Source organism: Dryobates pubescens, chromosome 19, assembly GCF_014839835.1.
Source record: "Dryobates pubescens isolate bDryPub1 chromosome 19, bDryPub1.pri, whole genome shotgun sequence".
Classification (NCBI taxonomy): Eukaryota; Metazoa; Chordata; class Aves; order Piciformes; family Picidae; genus Dryobates; species Dryobates pubescens.
In genome coordinates this window covers 2,057,694-2,084,454 of record NC_071630.1, presented here as the reverse complement: position 1 = coordinate 2,084,454, position 26,761 = coordinate 2,057,694, and the positions used below count along the sequence as shown (strand labels likewise).

Below are 26,761 nucleotides of genomic sequence, written 5' to 3'. Positions count from 1 at the left end.
AACTTCTTTGGTGTGAGCCCTGGAGCAGGCTGCCCAGAGAGGTTGTGGAGTCTCCTCCTCTGAAGAATAGCATAGAATTAACCAGGTTGGAAGAGACCTTTGAGATCACCCAAACCCATTGAATCAACTAAACCATGGCACCAAGTGCCTCATCCACTCCCCTCTTCCTAAACACCTCCAGGGATGGGGACTCCACCACCTCCCTGGGCAGCACATCCCAAGGGCCAACAACTATCTCAGTGAAGAACTTCTTCCTAGCCTCCAGCCTAAACCTCCCCTGGTGCAGCCTGAGACTGTGTCCTCTTGTTCTGGTGCTGGTTGCCTGGGAGAAGAGACCAAGCCCCACCTGGCTCCAACCTCCCTGCAGGGAGTTGGAGAGAGCAAGGAGGTCTCCCCTGAGCCTCTTCTCCAGGCTCCAACCCCAGCTCCCTCAGCCTCTCCTCCCAGGGCTGTGCTCCAGACCCCTCCCCAGCTTTGTTGCCCTTCTCTGGACATCTTCCAGCAGCTCAACCTCTTTCCTAAACTGAGGAGCCCAGAGCTGGACACAGGACTCCAGGTGTGGCCTGAGCAGTGCTGAGCACAGGGCACAATGACCTCCCTGCTCCTGCTGCCCACACTGTTCCTGCTGCAGGCCAGGATGCCATTGGCCTTCTAACCTCACCTGGCCACTGTGATCCTGGGCAAGCTGCTGTGGGTGCCCCTGCTTTAGCCAAGGGCTTGGTCTGGTTGATCTGCAGAGGTCCACTTCCAGCCCCCACCATGCTGTGACCGTTCTGTGCTGTGTTCCAGCAGTGCAGGGTTTTCCAGGAGCCTGGTTTGTAACCAGTTTGGTTCTTTTGTTGTTGTGGGAAGCAGGTGGTGTCTCTCACTCTCTAGTCACTCACTTGACTTTCTCTACTCCTGGAGTCTTTCTGGCCTTGGCTGTTCATGTTCTGTACATTAAGCAACATCCTCTTTGAAGTCTTCCTGTCTGATGTAAGATCAGGCTGGTGAAATTGGTTGCCTGAGTTCCTGCCTTGCAGCTTTGTACTCCTCCAAGCTCAGGAGCAAATGGGTCCACTTCCAACTTTGGCATAAGGAAAATGTGAGTGAGAGAGACCTGCAGGTCCCTAATGTCCTCCTGGAATTGTTTGTGTGCCCAAATGATGGAGCATCAGGTCTAAGTGGTTTGAAGTCCCACGTTATGAAGATTAAGTGCCCTGTGTTCTTTAAGCTCTGTTTCAGTGTTTAGACTGCATTCATCACTGTCCTGCAGTGCTTAATGTGGCTGCTGGAAGCAATTTGAAGATGCTTGTTTATACTGGGAGTAAACCCAAAGTAAAACAACTTGCTGGGGAGCAGCAGGGAAGCCTGGACTAAGGCTCTGTGGTGTTTGATCAGGTTTTGAGCCTAACAAGTTTCTTCTCACAGAGGCCATTAGTAAAGCAGCTACTTGGCTTAGGACTTTTGAGGGTGGAAGGAGGTTTCTTGCCTAACCCTAGATGGGGGCCTTCAGTGTTGAGTTTCTTAAGGGCATTGTCACTCCAGGTGTGGAGTGTGTGCAAGCAGATCACAGAATCACAGTGGTGAGGGTGGTGAGGACAGCCAAACACTGGGAGGTCCAGGGAGGATGTGTGCTTTAAGAGGAGTGTGGCCAGCAGGTGAGGAAAGCTCTCTTCCTCATCTGCTCTGCTCTACTGAGGCCACATCTGAACTACTGTATCTAGTTCTGGGCTCCCCAATTCTAGTTCTCTAGTAGTTACTGGAGTGTCCAGCAGAGGCTATGGAGATGCTGAGGGGTCTGGGGCAGCTCTCTGAAGAGGAAAAGCTGAGAGCCCTGGAGCTGTTGAGCCTGAGGAGGAGCAGCCCCAGAGGGCATCTGGTCAATGCTCAGCAAGAGCTAAAAGGTGGGAGGCAAGAGGCTGGGGCCAGGCTCTTGTCAGTAGTGCCCAGGGACAGAGCAAGGGGCAATGGGCACAAAGTGGAACCCAGGAGGGTCCATTTGAGCAGGAGGAGAAATGTCTTTGGAGCAGGCTGCCCAGAGAGGTTGGAGACTCTTTCACTGGAGAGCTTCCAACCCCCACTGCCCATGGTGATCCTGGGCAAGCTGCTCTGGGTGCCCTGCTGGTACAGGGCCTTGGACTGGATGATCTCCAGAGGTCCCTTTCAACCTCCACCATGCTGAGATTCAGGCATTCTGGGCTCTAGCTGCAGTTTATTCTTTCCTGCTCACTGTGCTCTCTAGCTGCCTCTCCCCATACATCTTCCTCAAGAAGCCTTCTGCTGTGCATCCTTGCATTTCCCTGGGGTTTGTTCATCACCTCCATGGCAAGCAGGAGGCCTCCAGGAGGCAATCACAGAAGCAGTGAGCATGCCCTTGAGCCCCTTAGTTAACACCAAGGATCAGGAGAGCCCTGCCAAGCACCTCACAGCAAGGCAGGAGGGGATGTTCCCAAAAGCTTGCTCCTCTGAGCACAGTTAGTGGAACTTAGCCTGCAGTGCAGCAGCTTTAATCCCCTTGGTGATGTGCCTCCAGGAGGGACTGCCTGGCTCTGCTGGCTTGTGTTGGAATGTAAACACTGCCCAGTCCTGGTGGGTTTAATGGCCTGGTTTCCTTTCTAGTAACTTGGGTAAGAGTTGAATGCTGAGTGCAGGTGACAAGGGAAGTTTTAGGAGCTCCCCAGAGCAACCAATCATTTGTGACCTCTTCTGATCCTCAGTGGTGGTGGAATCCTCCTGCCTTTCACAAATAATGAGGATATTAATTATGGTGACTGAAAGCCTCTCTCTTTTCAGTTACCCAGGATTTTACTCTCTGCTTCCTTGAAACCCAAAGCTGCAACTTCCATTTGCCCTCCTTGGCAGCCCCCACCCTCTTCTTTCTCCCCAGGCTGTTTTATTGTTGCTCTGATGGCATCATCCTGAGTCTTCAGATTCAATTCCATGTCCTGGAGAAACCTGCAGTCTATTTGATGCAAAGCTGATCAGATGAGCGTCACAGAATCCCAGCATGATGAGGGTTGGAAGGGACCTCTGGAGATCATCCAGTCCAACCCCCCCTGTTAAAGCAGGGCACCCACAGCAGCTTGCCCAGGAGCACAACATCCAGCTGGGGCTGGAATCTCTCCAGAGACAGAGGCTTCACAACCTCTATTGGCAGCCTGCTCACAGCACCTTCACACCAAAGATGCTTCTCATCATCAGATGGAAACTCTTGGGTGCCAGTTTGTGCCCATTTCTCCTTGTCCCTGGGCACCACTGACAAGAGTCTGGCCCCAGCCTCTTGCCCCCCACAGGCCCTTCAGCTCTTGCTGAGCATTGCTCAGCTCCCCTGTGGGGCTGCTCTTCTCCAGGCTCTCAGCCCCAGGGCTCTCAGCCTTTGCTCCTCACAGAGATGCTTCAGGTGCCTCCTCATCTTTGTAGCTTCTGCTGGACCCTCTCCAGTAGTTCCCTGTCTCTCTTGAGCTGGGGAGCCCAGAGCTGCACCCAGTTCTCTGGCTGTGCTCAGTAGGGCAGAGTAGAGTGGGAGGAGATCCTGCCTCGACCTGCTGTCCACACTCTCCTTTATGTACCCCAGAATTGCTCTCCTCTTAAGCAGTTTCCAAAGTTAGAAGTCTTGATAACTGCTGATGCAGAGCTTGAGCTTTGAGCTTGCCTCTGAGAACTGCTGCCTTTGCTTGGAGGTGAGTCTAATGGCCCTGGCTGCTTCCATGTGGAAGCTGGCTCACAGTTTCCTGACAGATTCTTGGCAGTCCTTAGCTGTTTTAAAACATGTCAGTGTTAGAAGCACAGTCCTTGCTGCTCAGACATTCATCTACATGCTCTCTCCAACATCCTTGGGCTTCTGTGCTCTCTAGTTTTGCCCTTGGGTTGCAACAAGCTGCTGAAAATGCTTTTTGGAGGCCCTTTTTAAGTTGGCTTCTGCTGTGCCAGTGCCATGTCTGGCATACCCACCTCTTCCCTGATGATCTCTGAAGAAAGAGGAGTTCTAGGAATGTTTTGCTCATAAAATGGTTTGAGTTGGAAGGGATCTTAAGGATCATCCATTTCCAGCCCCACTGCCATGGGCAAGGGCCCCTTCCACCAGCCCAGGTTGCTGAAGGCCTCATCCAGCCTGGCCTTCAACACCTCTAGGGAGGGGACAGCCACAACCTCCCTGGGCAACCTGTGCCAGGCTCTCCCCACCCCCACTGTAAAGAATTTCTTCCTAATCATAGAATTGTTAGGGCTGGAAGGCACCTCAAGGATCATCTAGTTCCAGCCTCCCTGCCATGGGTAGGGACACCTCACACCACAGCAGGTTGCTCACAGCCACATCCAACCTGGCCTTCAAAACCTCCAGCCAGGAGGCTTCCACCACCTCCCTGGGCAGCCTGGGCCAGGCTCTCACCACCCTCCTGGCCAACAACTTCTTCCTCACATCCAATCTGAATCTCCCCACTTCTCCTTTTGCTCCATCCCCCCAAGTCCTATCCCTCCCTGACCCCCTCCAAAGTCCCTCCCCAGCTTTCCTGCAGCCCCCTTCAGCTCCTGGAAGGCCACAGGAAGGTCTCCCTGGAGCCTTCTCCTCTGCAGCCTGCACAACCCCAACCCTCTCAGGCTGTGCTCAGAGCAGCTCCAGCCCTCTGCTCCCCCTCCTGGCCCTTCTCTGGACACCTCCCAGCCCCTCCAGAGCCTTCCTGGCACAGAGGCTCCAGAACTGGACCCGGTCTAAAGCTGTCCTCCCGCCTGTCGCTGGTGGAAGCTCTCCTTGGCCGTGTTTCTGCCCATCCTGGAGCATTGATCAGTGGAGATGGAAGAAGAGTTGGGGGGGTGGGGAGGTGGCAGAAAACAAAGCAGGAGCTCTTGAGAGTTGCATGGTTCCTGGAATTTGCTGCCCAGGGCTTACAAGAAGGGGGTTGTCCTCATTAGGCAGACGGCCTGGCTTCCTGCAGTGCCCTTTCTGGTGCAACTTTGGGCTTTTAGGATTTGATTGGATTTGATTTCTTTCCTTTGCTATGGGGTATTTTGGAAGCTCTGGCAAATGGCTTTAATTGACTTTTTTTTATTCCCCCCCCTCTTGTGGTTTGGCTGCCTGTCATACTTGGCAGCTCCTTCTCTTCTTAACAGCATTGATCTGGTAATAATGATTGGCTGCTAAGTGTTGCCCAGATGCCCTCCCTTTCACAGGGTCCAGCACACACAGAGTAACGGACTCCAGGTGCACTCAGGCAGTCAGAGTGGAGGTTGACTTGCTGGAGGGTGTCCAGAGAAGGGCAACAAAGTTGGTGAAGGGTTTGGAACACAAGCCCTATGAGGAGAGGCTGAGGGAGCTGGGGTTGCTTAGCCTGCAGAAGAGGAGGCTCAGGGGTGACCTTCTTGCTCTCTCCAATTCCCTGAAGGGAGGTTGGAGCCAGGTGGGGGTTGGTCTCTTCTCCCAGGCAAGCAGCATCAGAACAAGAGGACACAGTCTCAAGCTGTGCCAGGGGAGGTTAGGAGGAAGTTCTACACAGAGAGAGTGATTGCCCATTGGAATGGGCTGCCCAGGGAGGTGGTGGAGTCCCCATCCCTGGAGGTGTTCAGGAGGAGACTTGAGAGGGTGCTTGGTGCCATGGTTGAGTTGATTAGATGGTGTTGGGTGATAGGTTGGACTGGATGATCTTGAAGGTCTCTTCCAACCTGGTTTATTCTATTCTATTTGAATGCTGCTGTTGCTTGCTGTGGTGATCAGGGGACTTGGAAATCCAGGATTTCAGGAACAGGGTGGAAATGGGATCATCTTCTTCCTCTTTATCTGAGAAGTAGTACAGTGAGGGCACCTGGAACAGATAGCCTCCCCCAATGTTACATCACTGCTCAGGCCACACCTTGAGTCCCCTGTCCAGTTCTGGGCTCCTCAGGTTAGGAAAGAGGTTGAGCTGCTGGAAGGTGTCCAGAGAAGGGCAACAAAGCTGGGGAGGGGTCTGGGGCACAGCCCTGGGAGGAGAGGCCGAGGGAGCTGGGGTTGCTTAGCCTGCAGAAGAGGAGGCTCAGGGGAGACCTTCTTGCTCTCTGCAACTCCCTGAAGGGAGGTTGGAGCCAGGTGGGGGTTGGGCTCTTGTCCCAGGCACCCAGCACCAGAACAAGAGGACACAGTCTCAAGCTGTGCCAGGGGAGCTTCAGCCTGGATGTCAGGAAGAAGTTCTTCCCAGCAAGAGAGATTGGCCCTTGGGATGTGCTGCCCAGGGAGGTGGTGGAGTCCCCATCCCTGGAGGTGTTTAGGAAGAGCCTGGCTGAGGCACTTGGTGCCATGGTTGAGTTGATCAGATGGTGTTGGGTGATAGGCTGGGCTTGATGATCTCTGAGGTCTTTTCCAACCTGGCTACTTCTCTTCTATCACCAGTGATGCATTAAAAGCTCTTTGGGTCTTTTTCTTTGCAGGAGCTGAAGGCTCTGGTGGCCCAGCAGAACCTGAGTGCTTCTCAGCAACCCAGCAGCTCCCGCAGCCAGCTGCCAGGCAGCCTCCCCTCCAGCCAAAGCCAGCGCAAGTACCACTTGGAAAAGGTTTTCCAGGTCTCTCAGAGTGGGACCTGCAGAGTAATGGCCTACTGTGACCCCCTGAGCTGTCTGGTGGTATCAGCATCTTCTCCACAGTCTACTTTCATTCCTGGTAATGGAGCAAGTCAAGATTTCAGGGGGGGGGTCACAGGGGAAAGGTCCTCATGTTTTCTACTCGCTGCCTGCTCCCCACTTCTTTGCTTGACCTTTGCCAGGTGCCTTGTAACCTGGGAGTGCACATGCAGGGCTTTGTAGTCTGCAGAAGAGCAGCCCCAGAGGGGATCTGAGCAGTGCTCAGCCAGAGCTAAAGGTTGGGAGGCAAGAGGCTGGCACCAGACTCTTGTCAATGGTGCCCAGGGACAGGGCAAGGGACGGTGGGCACAAACTGGCAGCCCAGGAGGTTCCATCTGAACAGGAGAAACTTGCTTGATGTGAGAGTGCTGGAGGCCTGGAGCAGGCTGCCCAGAGAGGTGGTAGAGTCTCCTTCTCTGGGGAGATCCCAATCCCCCTTGGCCATGGTGATCCTGGGCAAGCTGCTGTGTGTGCCTGCTGGAGCAGGGGGGCCTGCGGGGCAGCCGTGCCGGGAGAGCCGGGCAGCGGTGCCATGGGGCCTGCGGGGCAGCCGTGCCGGGAGAGCTGGGCGGCGGTGCCATGGAGCCTGCGGGGCAGCCGTGCCGGGAGAGCCGGGCAGCGGTGCCATGGGGCCTGCGGGACAGCCGTGCCGGGAGAGGCGGGCGGCGGTGCCATGGGGCCTGCGGGGCAGCCGTGCCGGGAGAGCCGGGCAGCAGTGCCATGGAGCCTGCGGGGCAACCGTGCCGGGAGAGCCGGGCAGCGGTGCCATGGAGCCTGCGGGGCAACCGTGCCAGGAGAGCCGGGCAGCAGTGCCATGGAGCCTGCGGGGCAGCCGTGCCGGGAGAGCCGGGCGGCGGTGCCATGGGGCCTGCGGGGCAGCCGTGCCGGGAGAGACGGGCAGCGGTGCCATGGAGCCTGCGGGGCAACCGTGCCAGGAGAGCCGGGCAGCAGTGCCATGGAGCCTGCGGGGCAGCCGTGTCGGGAGAGCCGGGCGGCGGTGCCATGGAGCCTGCGGGACAGCCGTGCCGGGAGAGCTGGGCGGCGGTGCCATGGAGCCTGCGGGGCAGCCGTGCCGGGAGAGCCGGGCAGCGGTGCCATGGAGCCTGCGGGGCAGCCGTGCCGGGAGAGCCGGGCAGCGGTGCCATGGAGCCTGCGGGACAGCCGTGCCGGGAGAGCCGGGCAGCGGTGCCATGGAGCCTGCGGGGCAGCTGTGCCGGGAGAGCCGGGCAGCGGTGCCATGGAGCCTGCGGTGCAGCCGTGCCGGGAGAGCCGGGCAGCGGTGCCATGGAGCCTGCGGGGCAGCTGTGCCGGGAGAGCCGGGCAGCGGTGCCATGGGGCCTGCGGGGCAGCCGTGCCAGGAGAGCCGGGCGGCGGTGCCATGGGGCCTGCGGGGCAGCCGTGCCAGGAGAGCCGGGCGGCGGTGCCATGGGGCCTGCGGGGCAGCCGTGCCAGGAGAGCCGGGCAGCGGTGCCATGGGGCCTGCGGGGCAGCCGTGCCGGGAGAGCCGGGCGACGGTGCCATGGGGCCTGCGGGGCAGCCGTGCCGGGAGAGCCGGGCAGCGGTGCCATGGGGCCTGCGGGGCAGCCGTGCCGGGAGAGCCGGGCAGCGGTGCCATGGGGCCTGCGGGGCAGCCGTGCCAGGAGAGCCGGGCAGCGGTGCCATGGGGCCTGCGGGGCAGCCGTGCCAGGAGAGCCGGGCGGTGGTGCCATGGGGCCTGCGGGACAGCCGTGCCGGGAGAGCCGGGTGGCAGTGCCATGGGGCCTGCGGGACAGCCGTGCCGGGAGAGCCGGGCAGCGGTGCCGGGAGAGCCGGGCAGCGGTGCCATGGAGCCTGCGGGGCAGCTGTGCCAGGAGAGCCGGGCAGCGGTGCCATGGGGCCTGCGGGACAGCCGTGCCGGGAGAGCCGGGCGACGGTGCCATGGGGCCTGCGGGGCAGCCGTGCCGGGAGAGCCGGGCAGCGGTGCCATGGGGCCTGCGGGGCAGCCGTGCCGGGAGAGCCGGGCAGCGGTGCCATGGGGCCTGCGGGGCAGCCGTGCCAGGAGAGCCGGGCAGCGGTGCCATGGGGCCTGCGGGGCAGCCGTGCCAGGAGAGCCGGGCAGCGGTGCCATGGGGCCTGCGGGGCAGCCGTGCCAGGAGAGCCGGGCGGTGGTGCCATGGGGCCTGCGGGACAGCCGTGCCGGGAGAGCCGGGTGGCAGTGCCATGGGGCCTGCGGGACAGCCGTGCCGGGAGAGCCGGGCAGCGGTGCCGGGAGAGCCGGGCAGCGGTGCCATGGAGCCTGCGGGACAGCCGTGCCGGGAGAGCCGGGCAGCGGTGCCATGGGGCCTGCGGGGCAGCCGTGCCGGGAGAGCCGGGCAGCGCTGCCGGGAGAGCCGGGCAGCGGTGCCATGGAGCCTGCGGGGCAGCTGTGCCAGGAGAGCCGGGCAGCGGTGCCATGGGGCCTGCGGGACAGCCGTGCCGGGAGAGCCGGGCAGCGGTGCCATGGGGCCTGCGGGACAGCCGTGCCGGGAGAGCCGGGCAGCGGTGCCGGGAGAGCCGGGCAGCGGTGCCATGGAGCCTGCGGGGCAGCTGTGCCAGGAGAGCCGGGCAGCGGTGCCATGGGGCCTGCGGGACAGCCGTGCCGGGAGAGCCAGGCGGCGGTGCCGGGAGAGCCGGGCAGCGGTGCCATGGGGCCTGCGGGGCAGCGGTGCCGGGAGAGCCGGGCAGCGGTGCCGGGAGAGCCGGGCAGCGGTGCCATGGGGCCTGCGGGGCAGCTGTGCCAGGAGAGCCGGGCAGCGGTGCCATGGGGCCTGCGGGACAGCCGTGCCGGGAGAGCCGGGCAGCGGTGCCATGGGGCCTGCGGGACAGCCGTGCCGGGAGAGCCGGGCAGCGGTGCCGGGAGAGCCGGGCAGCGGTGCCATGGAGCCTGCGGGGCAGCTGTGCCAGGAGAGCCGGGCAGCGGTGCCATGGGGCCTGCGGGACAGCCGTGCCGGGAGAGCCGGGCAGCGGTGCCATGGGGCCTGCGGGGCAGCGGTGCCGGGAGAGCCGGGCAGCGGTGCCGGGAGAGCCGGGCAGCGGTGCCATGGGGCCTGCGGGATAGCCGTGCCGGGAGAGCCGGGCAGCGGTGCCATGGGGCCTGCGGGACAGCCGTGCCGGGAGAGCCGGGTGACGGTGCCATGGGGCCTGCGGGGCAGCCGTGCCGGGAGAGCCGGGCGGCGGTGCCATGGGGCCTGCGGGGCAGCCGTGCCGGGAGAGCCGGGCAGCGGTGCCGGGAGAGCCGGGCAGCGGTGCCATGGGGCCTGCGGGGCAGCGGTGCCGGGAGAGCCGGGCAGCGGTGCCATGGGGCCTGCGGGGCAGCCGTGCCGGGAGAGCCGGGCAGCGGTGCCATGGGGCCTGCGGGGCAGCCGTGCCGGGAGAGCCGGGCAGCGGTGCCGGGGGGCCTGCGGGGCAGCCGTGCCGGGAGAGCCGGGCGACGGTGCCATGGGGCCTGCGGGGCAGCCGTGCCGGGAGAGCCGGGCAGCGGTGCCATGGGGCCTGCGGGGCAGCCGTGCCGGGAGAGCCGGGCGGCGGTGCCATGGGGCCTGCGGGGCAGTGGTGCCGGGAGAGCCGGGCGGCGGCGCCGGGAGAGCCGGGCAGCGGCGCAGGGGGGCCTGCGGGGCGGCTGTGCCTGGATCAGCACTGGGCCCCATCCTCTTTAACATCTTCATTGATGATCTGGAGGAGGGCATTGAGTCAGCCATCAGCAAATGTGCAGCTGACAGCAAGCTGGGAGCAGATGTTGGTCAGTTAGAGGGCTGAAGGGCTCTGCAGAGGGACCTTGCCAGGCTGGGCAGATGGGCAGAGGCCAACAGGATGGCATTCAACAAGTCCAAGTGCCAGGGGCTGCACTTTGGCCACAGCAACCCCAGGCAGAGCTACAGGCTGGGGGCAGAGTGGCTGAGAGCTGCCAAACAGAGAGGGACCTGGGGGTGCTGATTGACAGCTGCCTAAACAGGAGCCAGCAGTGTGCCCAGGGGGCCAAGAAGGCCAAGGGCATCCTGGCCTGCATCAGGAAGAGTGTGGCCAGCAGGAGCAGGGAGGTCATTGTGCCCTGTGCAAAGCACTGGTTCGGCCACACCTTGAGTCCTGTGTCCAGTTCTGGGCCCCTCAGGTTAAGAAGGACATTGAGAGACTTGAAGGTGTCCAGAGAAGGGCAACAAGGCTGGGGAGAGGCCTTGAGCACAGCCCTGGGAGGAGAGGCTGAGGGAGCTGGGGTTGCTTAGCCTGGAGAGGAGGAGGCTCAGGGGAGACCTCATTGCCCTCTACAACTACCTGAAAGGTAGTTGTGGCCAGGAAGGGCTTGGTCTCTTCTCCCAGGCACCCAGCACCAGAACAAGAGTCTCAAGTTTCAAGCTGTGCCAGGGGAGGTTTAGACTCGAGGTGAGGAGAAAGTTCTTCGCTGAGAGAGTCATTGTCATTGGAATGTGCTGCCCAGGGAGGTGGTGGAGTCCCCATCCCTGGAGGTGTTCAAGAGGGGATTGGATGTGGCACTTGGTGCCATGGTCTAGTCCTGAGGTCTGTGGTGCCAGGTTGGACTGGATGATCCTCGAGGTCTTTTCCAACCTTAGTGATACTGTGAGACTGAGAGCCAGGCAGTGATGCAGGGGGGCCTGTGGGGCAGCCGAGCCGGGCAGTGGTGCAGGGGGCCTGCGGGGAAGCTGATCTGAGAGAGCAAGGCAGCAGTGCAGCGGGGCCTGCTGGGCAGCTCCAAGTGCTGAAGGGAGAAACATTGCCCCCAGATTGTAGGTGGATTGATCAGAGAATCCAAACAGAAAGTCAAACCGAGCCAGAGCCAAACCCTTTTAACAGGAACGGTAGGAGCAGGAGCACTGATTCCCTGTCAGGATGTGGGACGCCAAGGAGTCATTGCAGCCCTGGTTTTGTCTTTGCTTACAGCCTGGGGCAAGTGACCTGGCCTGGGGACCAGTGCCAGCTTGCTTTGTCAATGAAAGAAGTGCAGCATCAGGAGGCTGAGAGAGTTTATTTGCAGAGTGCTTTCTGAATGATGAAATTACTTGATTTGTCTAATGGTTTGGAGATTAATATGCCTTATCTAGGCATAACAAAATGGTTTCCTGCATTCAATTGACCTTAGTTTTCTGGCTGCTGGAGCCAGGGAATGGATCCCTGAATGGAGGCTTTGTGGTGGCTCTTGTAGCAGAGGGTTTAAGTTCACCTGCAGCCATTGTTTGCATCGGTGGTGCTTGTTGGCTTTAATAGCCCTGTGATGCTGCTGGGGGTTATCTCAACAAGCCTGCCTTTGAAGAAACTCCCTCAAGAGCAGCTGGTTGTTGTAGCAGGATTTGGAAGGCTGTTAGGGAGTTTGCTCTTTGCTGGCTGGGATCCATAAGGATGCAGCCCTGTTGTTGCTTGAGCTGAAGAACAGCTCAGGGCAGTTCTCTAGAACAGCAAATCACAGAAGGGTAGAGGTTGGAAGGGACCTCTGGAGCTCATCCAGTCCAACTCTCAGCCAAAGCAGGGTCACCTAAGGCAGGTCACTTAGGAACACATCTAGGCAGGTCCTGACAGTCTCCAGAGAAGGAGGCTCCACAACCACTCTGGGCAGCCTGCTCCAGGCCTCCAGCACCCTCACACTGAAGAAGTTTCTCCTCCTGTTGAGGTGGAACTTCTTGGGTTCCAGCTTATCTCCATTGTTCCTTGTCCTGGCACCTGCATCCTGGCACCCACCCCTCAGATATGTACAGACATTGATCAGGTCCCTTCTCAGCCTTCTCCAGATGAAACAGCCCCAGGGCTCTCAGCCTTTCCCCATAGCCTCTGTTGGACTCTCTCCAGTAGGTTCTTGTCTTTGGAACTGGGAACTCCCAGTATTGCAGATGTGTCCTCACCAGGACAGAGCAGAGGGGCAGGAGAACCTCCCCAGCCCTGCTGGCCACACTTTCCTTGCTGCACCCCAGGACACCATTGGCCATCTTGGCCACAAGGGCACATTGCTGGCCCATGCAGAGCTTGCTGTCCACCAGCACTCCAAGGTCTTTCTCCATGGAGCTGCTTTCCAGCAGGACTACCCCTCACCTGTTCTGGTGCCTTATGTTGGTCCTCCCCAGATGCAGGACTCTGCACTTGTCCTTACTGACCTTGATGAGGTTTCTCAATCCAGGGCACTGCTAGAGGCTGGACAGGGACTGGCTGGAGAGCAGCCCTGGAGAAAAGGTCTTCGGGGTGCTGAGGGAGGAGAAGCTCAGCAGGAACCAGCAGGGAGCACTTGCAGCCCAGAGAGCCAAGCAGAGCCTGGGCTGCAGCAGCAGAAGTGTGGCCAGCAGGGCCAGGGAGGGGATTCTGCCTCTCTGCTCCACTCTGCTGAGCCCACAGCTGCAGCTCTGTGCCCAGCTCCGGAGCCTCTGTGCCAGGAAGGCTCTGGAGGGGCTGGAAGGTGTCCAGAGCAGGGCCAGGAGGGGGAGCAGAGGGCTGGAGCTGCTCTGCTCTGAGCACAGCCTGAGAGAGTTGGGGTTGTGCAGGCTGCAGAGGAGAAGGCTCCAGGGAGACCTGGTGGCCTTCCAGGAGCTGCAGGGGGCTGCAGGAAAGCTGGGGAGGGACTTTGGAGGGGGTGAGGGAGGGCCAGGACTGGGGGGATGGATCCAAACTAGAAGTGGGGAGCTGGAGATTGGCTGTGAGGAAGAAGTTGTTGGCCATGAAGGTGGTGACAGGTGGCACAGGTTGCCCAGGGAGGTGGTGGAAGCCTCCTCCTGATGCCTGGAGGTGTTTGCAGCCAGGCTGGAGGTGGCTGTGAGCAACCTGCTGTGGGGTGAGGTGTCCCTGCCCATGGCAGGGGGGTTGGATGTGGATAATCCTTGGGCTCCCTTCCAACCCTGACAGTTCTGTGACTCTCCCTGCCCAGCTCTCCAGCCTGTCCGATTTTGCACCTCTTCATCCCACCACACATGCTGTGGTTGTGCCATCACATTGCTGGTCTTGCACTGTCTGCTGCTTCTCCCTGACCTGCTTTGTCCTTCTCCTGAGCCAGGCTATGGTGTGAAGATGATGAGTGTGGCCAGCCTGAAGAGCAGTCAGTACATCCCCATCCACAGCAAACAGATTCGGGGGCTGGATTTCGGCCGGCGCTCGGACGGCTTGCTGCTCTCTGGTGCTCTGGACAACACCCTCAAACTCACCAGGTGAGCCCTGCTGCAGGGAGCAGCCTGTCCCACACCAGTCTCACCACAAGAGGCTGGACCTGAAGCATCTTGCAGCATTTGCTCCTCTGCTTTCCCAAAGGTGCTGCTGAGATGGCATCAGGTCTGCGGGTGGGAGCTAACAGAGGGAGAGGCTGGTTAATGCTTTCGGCTCTTGGGAGTCCTCAGCACGGGAGAGACATGGACCTCTTGGAGAGCAATGCTGGGAGGGCTGGAAGCTCTCTGCTGTGAGATCAGGGTGGAAGAGTTGGGGTTGTTCAAGCTGGAGAAGAGCAGGCTCCAGGAGAGCTTCTGGGGGCCTTTCAGGGCTTCAGGGGACCTCTAAGGAAGCTGGGGACAGACTCTGGAGCAGGGCCTCTTGTGCCAGGCCAAGGAGTGATCATTTCAACTGCAAGAGGGAGATTCAGAATGGAGAGAAAGGAGAAATGTTTGACACTGAGGGTGGGGAGAGCCTGGCCCAGGTTGCCCAGAGAGGTGGGAGATGCCCCATCCCTGGAACCATTCCAGGTCAGACTTGAGGCTGTGAGCAACCTGCTCTAGCTGCAGATGTCCTTGCTTACTGCAGTGAGGTTGGACTGGATGAGCTTTGAAGTCCTTTTCCCACCCAGACCATTCCATGATTCTATGATCAAATTTTAGGTGGAGGTGTAACAAAAACCACCTGTGAGTGATACTTTCTCCTCTTGGGAACTCTGTGGAAAAGAAGCAGCTCAGCACAACTTGGCCCAGCTGTGTTGAGAAACAACAGCTGCATGATGCAGAGGATGAAGAATTTGTTGCCTGTTAGGCTTTGTGTTAGTGGAGGGAGATGTGGGGCCTGGGAACTGGGCCAGCCTCGAGCAGAAAGAAGGGGAGGTTAGGTTGGGTGCTTTGTTTCATGCACTGATGCCAGCTTCTCTGATTGTACACTGGTGGCAGAGCAGGGAATTCACCTGGGATATGAAATGTGAAGGGAGTATTGTTGAGCATGGGCTAGAGGAATGGGGGTTCTCCAGAGCTAGCAGAGACTTAGGAGCAGCTTGGAGTCTGAAAGAGAAATGTCTCCAGTCTTGATAGAATTTGCAGGCCTCTGAGTGTGTTTGCCTCTGCTCTTCAATCTCAGGCTGATACTTGACTCCCCTGTCTGCCTCTTCCTGCCTGCTTGGTTGTGTTTGGAACTTGTGATCCTCTTGCCTGTATGCTCCAGAATATCTTGGGAGTCAAGTTTTTGCTTCAGCAGCATCTTCATACTCCTTTCAGGTTCCCTTTGGAAGAAACCTCCCTTTTTGGTCACCTTTCTTCTCTAGTTACTGATCTCATAGTCATCCTGTCAAAGGGAATTATCCAAGATGCCTTTAAGTCTCTCTTCCTGCCTTGTGTTTCAAGTAGCACCATGATGTTGGCTGGGTTTTCCCCCTGTTGTTTTTGGACCAGTCACTGCTCAAGCTCCCTGTCAGGTTTGTCTTTGTGCCTTGTTCCCCTTGTACTTACCTGGGAGCAATTTCTTGCTTCCCTGGAGTTCTGAGCCCTGAGTCACCTTCCCCAGGGAGAATCCCCCCCATGCTGTGAAGGATACCCAGAGTTACTTTGATAGGTGCTGTCTCCTGCCGTCCTCAGCACGCTGATCCTGTGTTGACAGCTCTGCCCTTTGCAGCTGTGTTCTACTCCCAACACCATCTCCACCTGGTGTTCTGGGTTGTGCCCCTCTCTGCACTTCCCTCTTTCTGCCTTCCACAGAAGGAGTGTCTAAAAACACTCCAGATGTGCTCTCAGTTGCCTCTACCCTGCTCACTGCCTTGCTCTTGCTTAAAGGAGATTCTTCTGAGGCTCCTCTCGTGCAGACAGAGGGGAGATCCTTAAGGAGAGATGCAAGCTGCAGAGATGAGCCCTGTGATCTCAGGAAGATGTGATGAGATTACACCAGAGTCACTTCTAAGTGTTTCCAGAAAAATAACTGAGCTTTCCCTTTCCAGTAAGGCAGCTGAGAGCCTGCTCTGGCCTTTCTTTGCCCAGTCTCCAAAGACCAGTCTGGAAAAGGAAGCATTGGCCTGGAAGAATTAGCATCCATGTCTGGAGTAAAGGAGGAGTGAATTCACAGCTCAAAGGAGAGATGCTTCTGTCTAAAGGCCTGAAGGAGGAGCTGGATTTGCTTACCTCTTAATTGTGCTGTTTTCTCCCCAGTGGGTGCTGGTCTGCTGGGCCAACAGTGTGCTTTTCTTCTGCAGCTTGACAACCAACTCTGTGGTGCAGACATACAACGCTGGCCGTCCTGTCTGGAGCTGCTGCTGGTGTCTTGATGACACCAACTACATCTACGCTGGCCTGGTCAATGGATCCATCATGATCTATGATCTGAGGGACACCAAAACTCATGTCCAGGAACTAGTCCCTCAGAAGTCCAGGTATGGTGTAAAGATTTCTCTTTGTCTTCCTCAATCCTCTCAGCTTCACTAATAGACCCAAGAGCTAGATGTAGCTTCTGCCCCAGATCACACACCAGTTGGAAGAGCTGAAACTGCTTGATGGGAATCTCTTGTTCCAAGACACCAACTGAGCACAGATGGGAGAAGTTTCTCCAAGGGTTGTATAACTTAGGACCTGAGGGCTTGGCCCCTGCATCATCTCAAGGCAGGGTGTGGTCAGAAATGGACCCACCCAGTGCAGCCTGCAAACCAGCTGACTTTGGTTTGGAGCTGAGCTTGATATTGAACTTGGAAAGGACAAATGACAGAGGTGTGAGATGCTGGAACTTGCAGCTCACAGAATGGTTTGGGTTGGATCTTAAAGACCACCTCCTCCAACCCCCAGCCACAGGCAGAGATGTCTTCAGCTTGCTCAGGGCTCCCTAACTTGGCTTTGAACAGGGCTGGAGCCTCCACAATTTCCCTGGGCAACCTGTTCCAGTGCCTCACCACCTTCATGGTGAACAATTTCCTTCTGATGTCTAATCTAAACCCAGTTTCTTCCTCTGAAGCCATCTCTCCTACTCAGAGAATCAGACACTGATTCACAAGTATCTGATGTGTGCTGCCTGATGCCTCTTTAAAATGTGAGGCTCAGTAATTCAGTTGAATTTCCTTTGTTCTTGGCAGACCTCTTGGGGTTCTGTGCTTGAAAGACCATTTTGCAGCCCACTTAGGTGCCATGGACCAGTACATAAAGGGTGGCTGGCAGGAGGATGGAGGCTCCCTTTTTACATGGAGTCCCATGGGAAAGACAAGGGGTGACGGGGACAAGATCCTGCTGGGGAGAGTCCCCTTAGGCTCCAGAAGGAAATGTTTCCCCCTGAGCACAGGCAGGCATTGGAATCCTCTCCCAGGGGAATCAGTCAGCCAGGTTGGAAAAGACCTCAGAGATCATCAAGTCCAACCTATTACCTAATACCCAACACCTCCTGACGACTGAACCATGGCTCCAAGTGCCACATCCAGTCCTTTTTTGATCACCTCCAGGGACAGTGACTCTACCACTTCCCTGGACAGCACATCCCAATGGCCAATGACTCCTTCTGTGAAGAACTTTCTCCTCGCCTCCAGCCTAAACCTCCCCTGGCACAGCCTGAGGCTGTGTTGTCTTTTTCTGCCGCTGGTTGCCCGGGAGAAGCAGTGCGGTCCCCTCCGCTGGACAGTTTGAAGGCTCAGCTTGCCAGGGTGCTGAGCCAGCTCATTGCAGCTCCACTGCTCCCTAGAAAGGTTGGCCCAGATGATCCTTGGGGTGCCTTCCAACCTGGCGTTCTGTGGTTCTGTGCTAGGTGCTTGTGGTTGGAGGGCCACGCAGCTGGCACCGCTGACTGTGGCTCACCCTGCTTTCAGGTGGTGTGCCCCAGGGAGCAGTGCTGGGCCCCATCCTCTTTAACATCTTCATTGATGATCTGGAGGAGGGCATGGAGTCCATCAGCAGGAAATTTGCAGCTGACACCAAGCTGGGGGCAGGAGTTGATCTGCTGGAGGGTAGAGAGGCTCTGCAGAGGGACCTCAACAGGCTGGACAGAGGGGCAGAGGCCAAGGGCAGGAGATTGAACACAGCCAAGTGCCAGGGGCTGCACTTTGGCCACAGCAACCCCAGGCAGTGCTGCAGGCTGGGGGCAGAGTGGCTGAGAGCAGCCAGGCAGAGAGGGACCTGGGGGTACTGGTTGATGGTAGGCTGAACATGGGCCTGCAGTGTGCCCAGGGGGCTAGGAGGGCCAATGGCATCCTGGCCTGCATCAGGAACAGTGTGGCCAGCAGGAGCAGGGAGGTCATTGTGCCCCTGTACACTGCACTGGTTAGGCCACACCTTGAGTCCTGTGTCCAGTTCTGGGCTCCTCAGGTTAGGAAAGAGGTTGAGCTGCTGGAAGGTGTCCAGAGAAGGGCAACAAAGTTGGGGAGGGGTCTGGGGCACAGCCCTGTGAGGAGAGGCTGAGGGAGCTGGGGTCGCTTAGCCTGGAGAGGAGGAGACTCAGGGGTCACCTTATTGCTCTCTACAACTACCTTAAGAGAGGTTGTAGACAGGCAGAGGTTGGTCTCTTCAGCCAGGCAAGCAGCACCAGAACAAGAGGACACAGTCTCAGGCTGTACCAGGGGAGGTTTAGGCTGGATGTCAGGAAGAAGTTCTACACAGAGAGAGTGATTGCCCATTGGAATATGCTGCCCAGGGAGGTGGTGGAGTCCCCATCCCTGGAGGTGTTCAGGAGGAGACTTGAGAGGGTGCTTGGTGCCATGGTTGAGTTGATTAGGTGATGTTGGATGATAGGTTGGACTGGATGATCTTGAAGGTCTCTTCCAACCTGGTCTGGTCTATTCTATTCTAGAAAGGTTGGCCCAAGGTGATCCTTGGGGTGCCTTCCAACCTGGCATTCTGTGGTTCTGTGCTCGGTGCCAGAGAGAGCCACGCGGCAGGGCCGCGGCTGGCACCGCTGACTCTCGCTCACCCCGCTTTCAGGTGCCCCATGGTATCGCTCTCCTACCTGCCCCGGAGGGCCTCAGCATCGCTGCCTTACGGTGGAGTGTTAGCTGGGACCTTGGAAGGAGCCTGCTTTTGGGAGCAGAAGGCTGGCAACACCTACCAGCCCCACCACCTGCCCCTGGAGCCCGGCGGCTGCATCGACGTCCAGGCGGAGATCGCCACGCGCTACTGCCTCGTCACCTACCGGCCCAGTACGTAAGGCTGGGTGCCTGCAGCCAGCCCCACGCTGCCCCTCGGGCCTCCTGCTCCACAGGATCACAGGAGGTTAAGGGTTGCAAGGGACTTTTGGAGGTCTTTGAGTCCAACCCCCCTGCCAGAGCAGGACTGCGGAATCCTAGCGCAGGTGGCACAGGGACACATCCAGACAGGGCTTGGATGCCTCCAGAGCAGGAGACTCCACAACCCCTCTGGGCAGCCTGCTCCAGTGCTCTGTGACCCTTACAGTAAAGAAGCTCTTCCTCATGTTGAGGTGGAAATTCCTGTGCTGTAGTTCACATCTGTCACTCCTTGTCCTATCACAGGGCACAAGCGAGCAGAAGCTGTCCCTGTCCTTTCCTTCTTGACTCTCAGATATTTACAGACATTGATTAGATCCACTCTGTCTTCTCTTTTCCAGACTAAAATGCCCCAGGTGCTTCAGTTCTATGGCAGCCTCTGTGGCAGCTGAGAGCACAGCAGAGAGCTTCAGTTCTATGGCAGCCTCAGTGCTGAGGGCACAGCAGAGAGGTAGAACCTGCTCTAGCCAGGGCAAGGAATGTCTACACAGATTAAAACTGGCTGAGGGCAAAAGGAGGCAGCTGTAGGGTGGTGCTGTTTGATTCTGCTACAATGAGACCCCCATCTCTCAAGTGCTGTGTCCAGTTCTGGTGTCCCCAAGAGAAGGAGGACTCAGAGCTGTTGGAAAGAGGCCAGAGGAGGCCACAAAGGTCATCCAAGGGCTGGAGCAGCTCTGCTGTGAGGCCAGGCTGAGGGAGCTGGGGGCGGTGTGCAGCCTGGAAAGGAGAAGACTCCAGGGGGCCTTATTGCTGCCTTCCAGTACAGAGAACCTGGAGGAAGGCTGCAGAGGGACTTTTCCTGAGGGTGTCTAGAGACAGGCCAAGGGGGAATGGTTTGAAGCTGAGGGAGAGCAGGGTTAGAGTGGAGCTGAGGAAGAAGCTCCTTAGTATGAGGGTGGTGAGACTCTGGAACAGGTTGCCCAGGGAGGCTGTGGCTCCCTGGAAGTGTTCAAGGCCGGGTTGGATGAGGCCTTGAACAACCAAGTCTAGTTGAGAGCCCATGGCAGGGAGGTTGGAGGAGATGGTCTCTGAGGTTCCTTCCAACCTAAGGCATTCTGTGATTCCTGCAGTTCCAGCTTGCCTGCAATCCAGTTTTTCCCCAAGGCTCCCTTTGTGTTTCGCCCCTGCAGGTAAAAGCCACCCCTGTATGCGTTGTGTGATGGTGGAACTGACCTGCAGGCCTCTGACAGAGGGCTCTGAAGATGCAGTGTGGTGTTCCAACCCTGTGCAGACATTCAGTGCTGGGCCCACCTGCAAGCTGCTGACCAAGAATGCCATTTTCCAGAGCCCAGAAGACGATGGCAGCATCTTTGTGTGTGCTGGTGATCAGGCATCTAACTCTGCCATGGTACCTCTCCTTCCTTTTGGTTTGCTGCAGCTCTGGGAGAGTTATCAGGCACAGCAGCCAGGGTGCTTTGGTGGGAATGGTGACTGGGATGGGTGCAGGTGTGCTTCAGGAAGGACAAGGAAGCTGAGGGGGAAGGGTTGTCCTTCAGGGGAGAAAAGCAGGTGGCCCAGCAGGCTGCAGTGAGAGCTCAGGACTCAGGGAGACATCCATGCTGGGAATGGTGAAGACCATCCAAGCAGGCTGTGGAAGAGGAGGAAGGGTTCTGTGAGGAAAATCTTTAGGAAGGAAGCCCTGTGTTGGATGAGAGGGGAGGGGAGAACCCCCCCCCAGTCTCTGACCTTGTCTGTCCTGCAGCTCTGGGACGCTGGCAGCCACTCCTTGCTGCAGAAGCTGCAGGCTGACCTGCTGGTGATGGACATCTGCCCCTTGGAAGTGAACCAGACCCACCTCCTGGCTACCTTGACTGAGAACACTGTGAGGATCTACAAGTGGCAGTGAAGAGAGGGCCCCACGGCTGCCACAGAAGCTTTCCACACGTGCTGCTGATCAACCCTCCACCCCTCCTCAGCCCCAGACCCTGCTGTCCTGCACCACTGCTTCCAGGAGACAGGAACCACTGCAGCAGAGGGCAGGAACTGGGATGTGCTGCTGCCTGGAGCAATTCCCTCCTTCCATCTTCCTGTTTAGATCTGCACTTAGTTCTTTGGGCAGTTCTCTTCAGCAAACTGAGCTGCCTCAGCACAGCAGCAATTCTTTGCCTTTTCCAGTGTGAACTGAGCTCAGGGACTTGCAAATCTCTTCTGAGGGTCAAGAACATGAGAGGAACTGGAAGACCTGGGCCTCTCAGTGCTGTGCTTGCCTGGTGATGAGAAGGTGGCAGTGCCAGCACCTCGCTCGTAGGGCCCACGCTCAGGGTAAAGGCAAGCCCACTGCTTTAGGGAACATGCTCCAGCAGCTTCTGAGGCTGTGGGATCAGTGAGCAGTTAGTCCCCTGAGGACAACAGACCCTGTCTTGTGGCCATGGAGAGACCAAGCTTGGGAAACCTCCAGAGAATCTTTTTGGTTTGATTTTTTTGGGGAGGCTCATTTGGGTTATCTTTGCCACCACGAGCTTAGAGCTAGCACTAAAATCCCTTAGTCCTCTGCCATTTCCTTCCACTTCTCTCTTCCCTCCCCCCCCCCAAGTAGACTTGGACAGTTTGGTGGTGGAAAAGGAAAGTATGGAAGGAGAGGTGAAGAGGAGGGGATGATTCTGGTTGGCTCCTGTGTCTGTGGTGTCCTTCCTTCAGGACAGGATGGGAGCTGCTGGGTTTTGAGTTCTCCTCTTTGAAGAACTGGTTGGAAGCTCAGGGATTTCATGCTTTCACTGGAGCTTTTGCCTTCCTTTAAATCCTAGTTGCCAGCCACAGAGAGTCCCCAGCTGAGCTTCTGTGCCCTGGGCTTGCTGGTTTGTGTGTGTCTGAGCCCATGGCGGGGGACCAAGGGTTGAGGGACGTGTCCTGGCCACGTGCAGAGGGCTCTCGCCACACTGAGGGCTGTAAGAATGTTTTATCTCCAGGCTAGATCATGAAGTTGGGCGAGGGTTTCATGCTCTGCTTCACAAAAGCACACTCAGAAGGGTGCTGGAAGCTGCAAGAGGAGTTCCTCTGTGCTGGGGATGGGGGGGCCCCTGGCACAGCTTTGCCACTGGCTGTGGTCAGCAGCACCCGTCCGGTTTGGCCGGAGGGAGTCGCTGCTTCAACTGTCCACCCCCTGAGTTTCTGAAGCCTGGGGTCAGCCCAGGATCATCCTGTTTGTCTTCAGTCTTAAAGAAGAGAGAGAGTGAGAAGATCTCAAGCCTAACTTCTTTTTTTTTTTTTCCCAGGGCAGTATCTTGTTCCCATATTTTTCTACTCAGTAAAAATAAAGCATTTTTAAGTGCTCTGATGCAGCTGCTGCTGCTGTCCTTTGGGAGTTACCCCCTCAGGGCCACACACTCTGCACACCCTGGGGATGTGGACAAGCATCCCTGGCTGCAGGGAAGGTTTCTCTCATGCTTGCTGGTATTTCATGCTGGGCTTCAGACTGGAACAGTGGAGGGTTTTAGCAGCTGGAGAGTCCTCACTGAGCCATGCTGCCCTGATCAGGTGAGGAGAAGGGAAGGGGCTGGGCCAAATCAGGCTGTGCATCCCCAGTGTCCTTTTAACTGGACATAAACTCAACTGATGGGAGATTTTGTTGGCATTTTAAGGTTGATCAGGAACCCCAAAGGGTTAGCAGGAAGACACCACTGTGAAAAGAGTCAATCCCAGGCACAAAGCCAGGCCTGGGTGCAGAGTGGGTTGAGAGTAGCTCTGAAGAGAGAGGCTTGGGGATACCTTGTGGAGCAGCTCCCTCTGAGCCAGCAGTGCCCTCCTGCAGCCCAGCAGGCAGCTGTGTGCTGGCCTGCAGCCAGAGGAGTGTGGGCAGCAGGGCAAGAGGGGATTCTGCCCTCTTGCTCTGGGGAGACCCCACCTTGTATACTGTGTCCAGTTCTTGTGTCCCCAGCAGGAGGAGGACATGGAACTGTTAGAGCTAGTCCAGAGGAAGCCACAAAGAAGATCCAAGGGCTGAAGCAGCTCTGCTATGAGGTCTGAGGGATCTGGGGGAGGCTGTTTAGCCTGGACAGGACTTTGGGGGACCTTAGAGCTGCCTTTAGGTCCTGGAAGGGATCCTACAGGAAGGCTGCAGAGACACTTTTCCTGAGGGTGTCCAGGGACAGGCCAAGGCAGAATGGTTTGAAGCTGAGGCAGACCAGGGTTAGACTACTGAAGCTTAGGAAGAAGTTCCTCTGTACAAGGGTGGTGAGGCTCCAGAACTGGTTGCCCTGAGAAGCTGTGGCTGCTCCCTCCCTGAAGGTGTTCAAGGCCAGCTTGGATGAGGCCTTGAGCAACCCTGTGCAGCTGAGAAGTGTTCCCCCTGCCCACGGTGAGGGGGTTGGAGGAGATGATCTGTGAGGTCCTTTCCAACCTCACCCATTCTGTGAAAGTCTCCAGTAAGGCCATCTCAAACCAGCAGCAGGCTGAGCTGTTGTTTGCCTCAGCGCAGTGAGCTGCTTGTTCTCAGCCCTTCAGAGGCATCCTTTGTGCTTGGGCAGCTTCAGCCTCTCCTTCCTGTGAGGAATTTGGCACACTTTAAGTGTGGGGGAAAAAAAACCCACCACCACCAAACCCCAATAGCTTAAATCACTTTTATTTTCCAGGTTGCACTTCTTCCATCCCTCTAGAGCAGTGTAAAGAGCTGCAAACTCAACTACTGCTGGCCACATTCCCTTTGTCTTCACATCCTGAGCTGAAGTTTGTTTGTTTGGAGTTGTTTGTTTGATTTGATTTCCCCCTCCTCCCCCAAGATGTGAGATGTGAAGAGCCTTGTAACACTCTCTTAGGCCCAGGTTTACAGCAGGCTCTGGGAAAAGCCACCTAAGCTGTGGGCAGACAGCACACACCCCCCCAGCCTGGGGAGCTGATAATAAGGTCAGATGTGTTAATGAAATATTTGCTCATCTCTGCCTGGAGTTGCAGGGGGGCAGAGGGAGGCAGCTCCTGGGCTGGGAGGAGGCAGCTCAGCAGCCTTGCAGGATGCAGGGCAGCTGCTGTCAGAGGCTGAGCTGCTTTCAGTGGTGGTGCAGGCAGCAAGCCACTCGCTGGCTATTTCTGCTGCTGTCTCTGGGAAGATTTTGTTACTGTGGAGCAGCTTTATGGCAACTCCTGTAGTAAAACCTGATGGGAGGGGAGAGGTGAAGCTTGGTCCCTGCAGACAGGGCCTTGCTTTTAGCTGTTCTTATTTTTCCCCAGGCTGTTGAGGGGAAGCACCTTTCCTGATTTGAATCTGTACCAAGCCAGGCCTCGCAGGGCAGCTCTAGCCAGAGCTGGCTGTGGTGGCAGTTTGGCAGGAGCCCCAGGGGCTGTGCTGAGCACAATCCAGCCTGGGGTGGTTGGCAGGGAAGCTGGAGTTGGAGTAAGCCCTGTTTTCCAGGGCAGGACTGTGCCCCCCACCCCCACCTGCCCCTCTGACTGGGGTGATCCAGCGTCAGGCTGCTGTGATCTGGCAGGGGAGGCATAGGAGGCAGCCACCTCCCAGCCTGCACCTGGCCTTGGCACCACTGTGGCATCTGCCCTTGTGCTTGAGCTGCTGGCCTGTAGAGACTCGGGGGTGAGGTTTCAACAACCAGGAGGAAAATGGTTGCAGATGACAGAAGGCAGAGCGAAGCCAGCGTGAGCCTGCACCAAGGCAGGACCTGCCAGGGCTTCACTTGGCTCTGCCTGTACCTGCCTCTTCCCAGAGGGTGGCAAAGCAGCTATTTTCTGTGCCCTGAAGCAAATTGGATTAAAAGCAGGCAATGCAGCAAGTGAAACAAGCAGCTTAGGCTGAACCTTGTTACACTGGGGGAGCCAGAGCATCCCGGGGGGGAGTTCATTTAGTTCTCCTCTTCGGTTTGCAAGGAGCCTTGGTGGAATTTTCTGCTCCTGTAGATTAGCAGATTTTTTTTTCTCTTTTCTTCTACTGAGGCAGTAAATCCCTGGACAGACCTGGCTGGCTCCTGGCTTAGGAGGGAGAGTAGCAGGAATAGGAGTTTGGGGAGGAGGAAGAGAAGGGGGGGGGGGGGGTGTGGAAGAAAGGAATGAGCAAGCAAAAACTCGTTTTGTGCTGGGTTTGATTTGCAAACGTGGAAGAATAGATTGCACTGGGGCCTGGCCTTCCCTGCTGGGGTGGCACTTTGGACTTTCCCATCAGCAAATCTGCAGATCAGGCTTTTCTCAGCTCCAGAGTGAATTGGCCAGGTGCTCAGACCCCACCTTGGGAGCCCAGCTGCATCCCGAGTCCCTGCGCACGTGCCTGTGAAATGGAGCAGAGGGGGTGGCAGCACCTGGGCAGCAGGGCTGGCAGCCCCTTCCAGCACCCTCAGCCCCTCCAAGTGGAGCAGGGTTGGGGGGGGAGCAGCCTCCTTCACTTGAGATTACAACGTTTAGCATTGAAATAGGGCAGCAGAGTACTTGTGACTGCCTGGAGAGGTGGTGGAGCCTCCCCCTCTGGAGGCTGCCTTCCTCTCTGACCTGACCTGGGTGATTCTGCTTTGGCAGGGGTGGGGGTTGGACTGGATGATCTCTGGAGGTCCCTGCCAGCCCCTACCATTCTGTGATTCTGTAACTCTCTTCACCTCCCAATCAACCAGGGAAGCTACTGAGGAGGCAGAAAGGCTTCATGCTCTCACCTCCTTGCTGAAGGAGATGGGCTGTGGGTGCCCATCTCCTGCCCTGCTCCTGGGGGTTCACTGATAAAAGTCTTGGAGCTACAGCAACGTCTCAAGGGCCTGTGGGGTGTTGCTCATGCCCCATTCCATTCCAAAGTGGTGCCTCTAAGTAGCAAATAACAAAGAGAGGAGTTTGGGGAACTATGCCCTAAAATGCTCATCTAATCCTTCAGCCAAGCTCAGCAGGTAACAGGCAAGGCCCAACCTGTGCTGGTCCAGAGGGAAAAAAGAGCCTTCCAGTAATTTCAGTGATTATCCCACCCAGTGGAGCATAATTAACAGGAGGGTCCAGGGGCTTTAGTCTCCCATCAGGTCCAATTTGGGTGTTTCTGCTGGCAGAAGAGGGGAAATGAGCCCTAGTGGCTTCTGGCAGCATCAAGCTGTGAGCAGCACCGAGCGCTTGGGAAGGCAGAAGTGAGGCAGGTTGGAGAGAGGCTTGGAAAAGTGCCCAGTGGATTACTGCTTGGGTTTGGTGGGGTTTCTTTTTAAGGGTAGGTGCTAACTGCAACACAGAGCTGCATAAATACAGGAGGAGCAACAGGCTCTGCAGGAGAGAGCCAGGGCTTTGGATGCTCTGTGAAGCAAGAGGTGTCAACAGCGCTGTTCTGGGGGGGGGAAAAAAGGTCAGGTGGTGGTGGGCTGGATGAAGGGTGGAAGAGGCATGAAGCTCCTCTGCTGCTTCTCACACACACAAGGCTGCAGCTGCAGCCTTGGCTCCTGTTTGCCCACAGCTTTGCAAAAAATCAGCAAATTGGTTTGGTTGGAAGAGACCTTTAAGGTCATCCAGTCCAGCCCTTAAGCTGGCACTGCCAGGACACCACTGAACTGTGGCCCTCAGCACAGCTTTGAAACCCTGCCAGGGCTGGGGACTCCACCACTGCCCTGGGCAGCCTGGGCCATGGCTTCACAACCCTTTGGGGAAGAAGTTGTTCCTCATGTCCAACCTGAACCTTCACTGGTGCAACTTTAGGCTGGCTCCTCTTCTCTGTGGGAGAGGAGAACGACTTCCACCTTGCTCCAAGCTCCTTCCAGGGAGCTGTAGAGAGTGAGGTCTCCTCCCATCCTCCTTTCCTCCAGGCTAAACAACCCCAGGTCCCTCAGGTGCTCCTCACAAGGTTTGTGCTCTAGACCCTTCCTGATCTTCACTGCCCTTCTTTGGCCACACTCCAGCACCTCACTGGGGGCAGCTTTGGGCCCCTCCCCCCCCAAG

At 57.5% G+C, this 26,761-nt stretch overlaps 1 protein-coding gene across 1 annotated transcript in view; it reads left to right on the top strand.

The window, feature by feature from the left end:
• The window catches only part of RFWD3 (ring finger and WD repeat domain 3), a 40,857-nt gene extending 19,957 nt beyond the window's left edge, over positions 1 to 20,900 (top strand). Inside the window, exons 7-12 of the mRNA XM_009905887.2 lie at positions 6,379 to 6,607; positions 13,568 to 13,718; positions 15,941 to 16,117; positions 18,636 to 18,850; positions 20,065 to 20,282; positions 20,637 to 20,900. Of these exons, the coding sequence (XP_009904189.2) occupies positions 6,379 to 6,607; positions 13,568 to 13,718; positions 15,941 to 16,117; positions 18,636 to 18,850; positions 20,065 to 20,282; positions 20,637 to 20,780 (1,134 nt within the window). The 3' untranslated portion in view covers positions 20,781 to 20,900. The remainder of the gene's footprint in view (positions 1 to 6,378; positions 6,608 to 13,567; positions 13,719 to 15,940; positions 16,118 to 18,635; positions 18,851 to 20,064; positions 20,283 to 20,636) is intronic.
• The last annotated feature ends 5,861 nt before the right edge of the window (positions 20,901 to 26,761 follow it).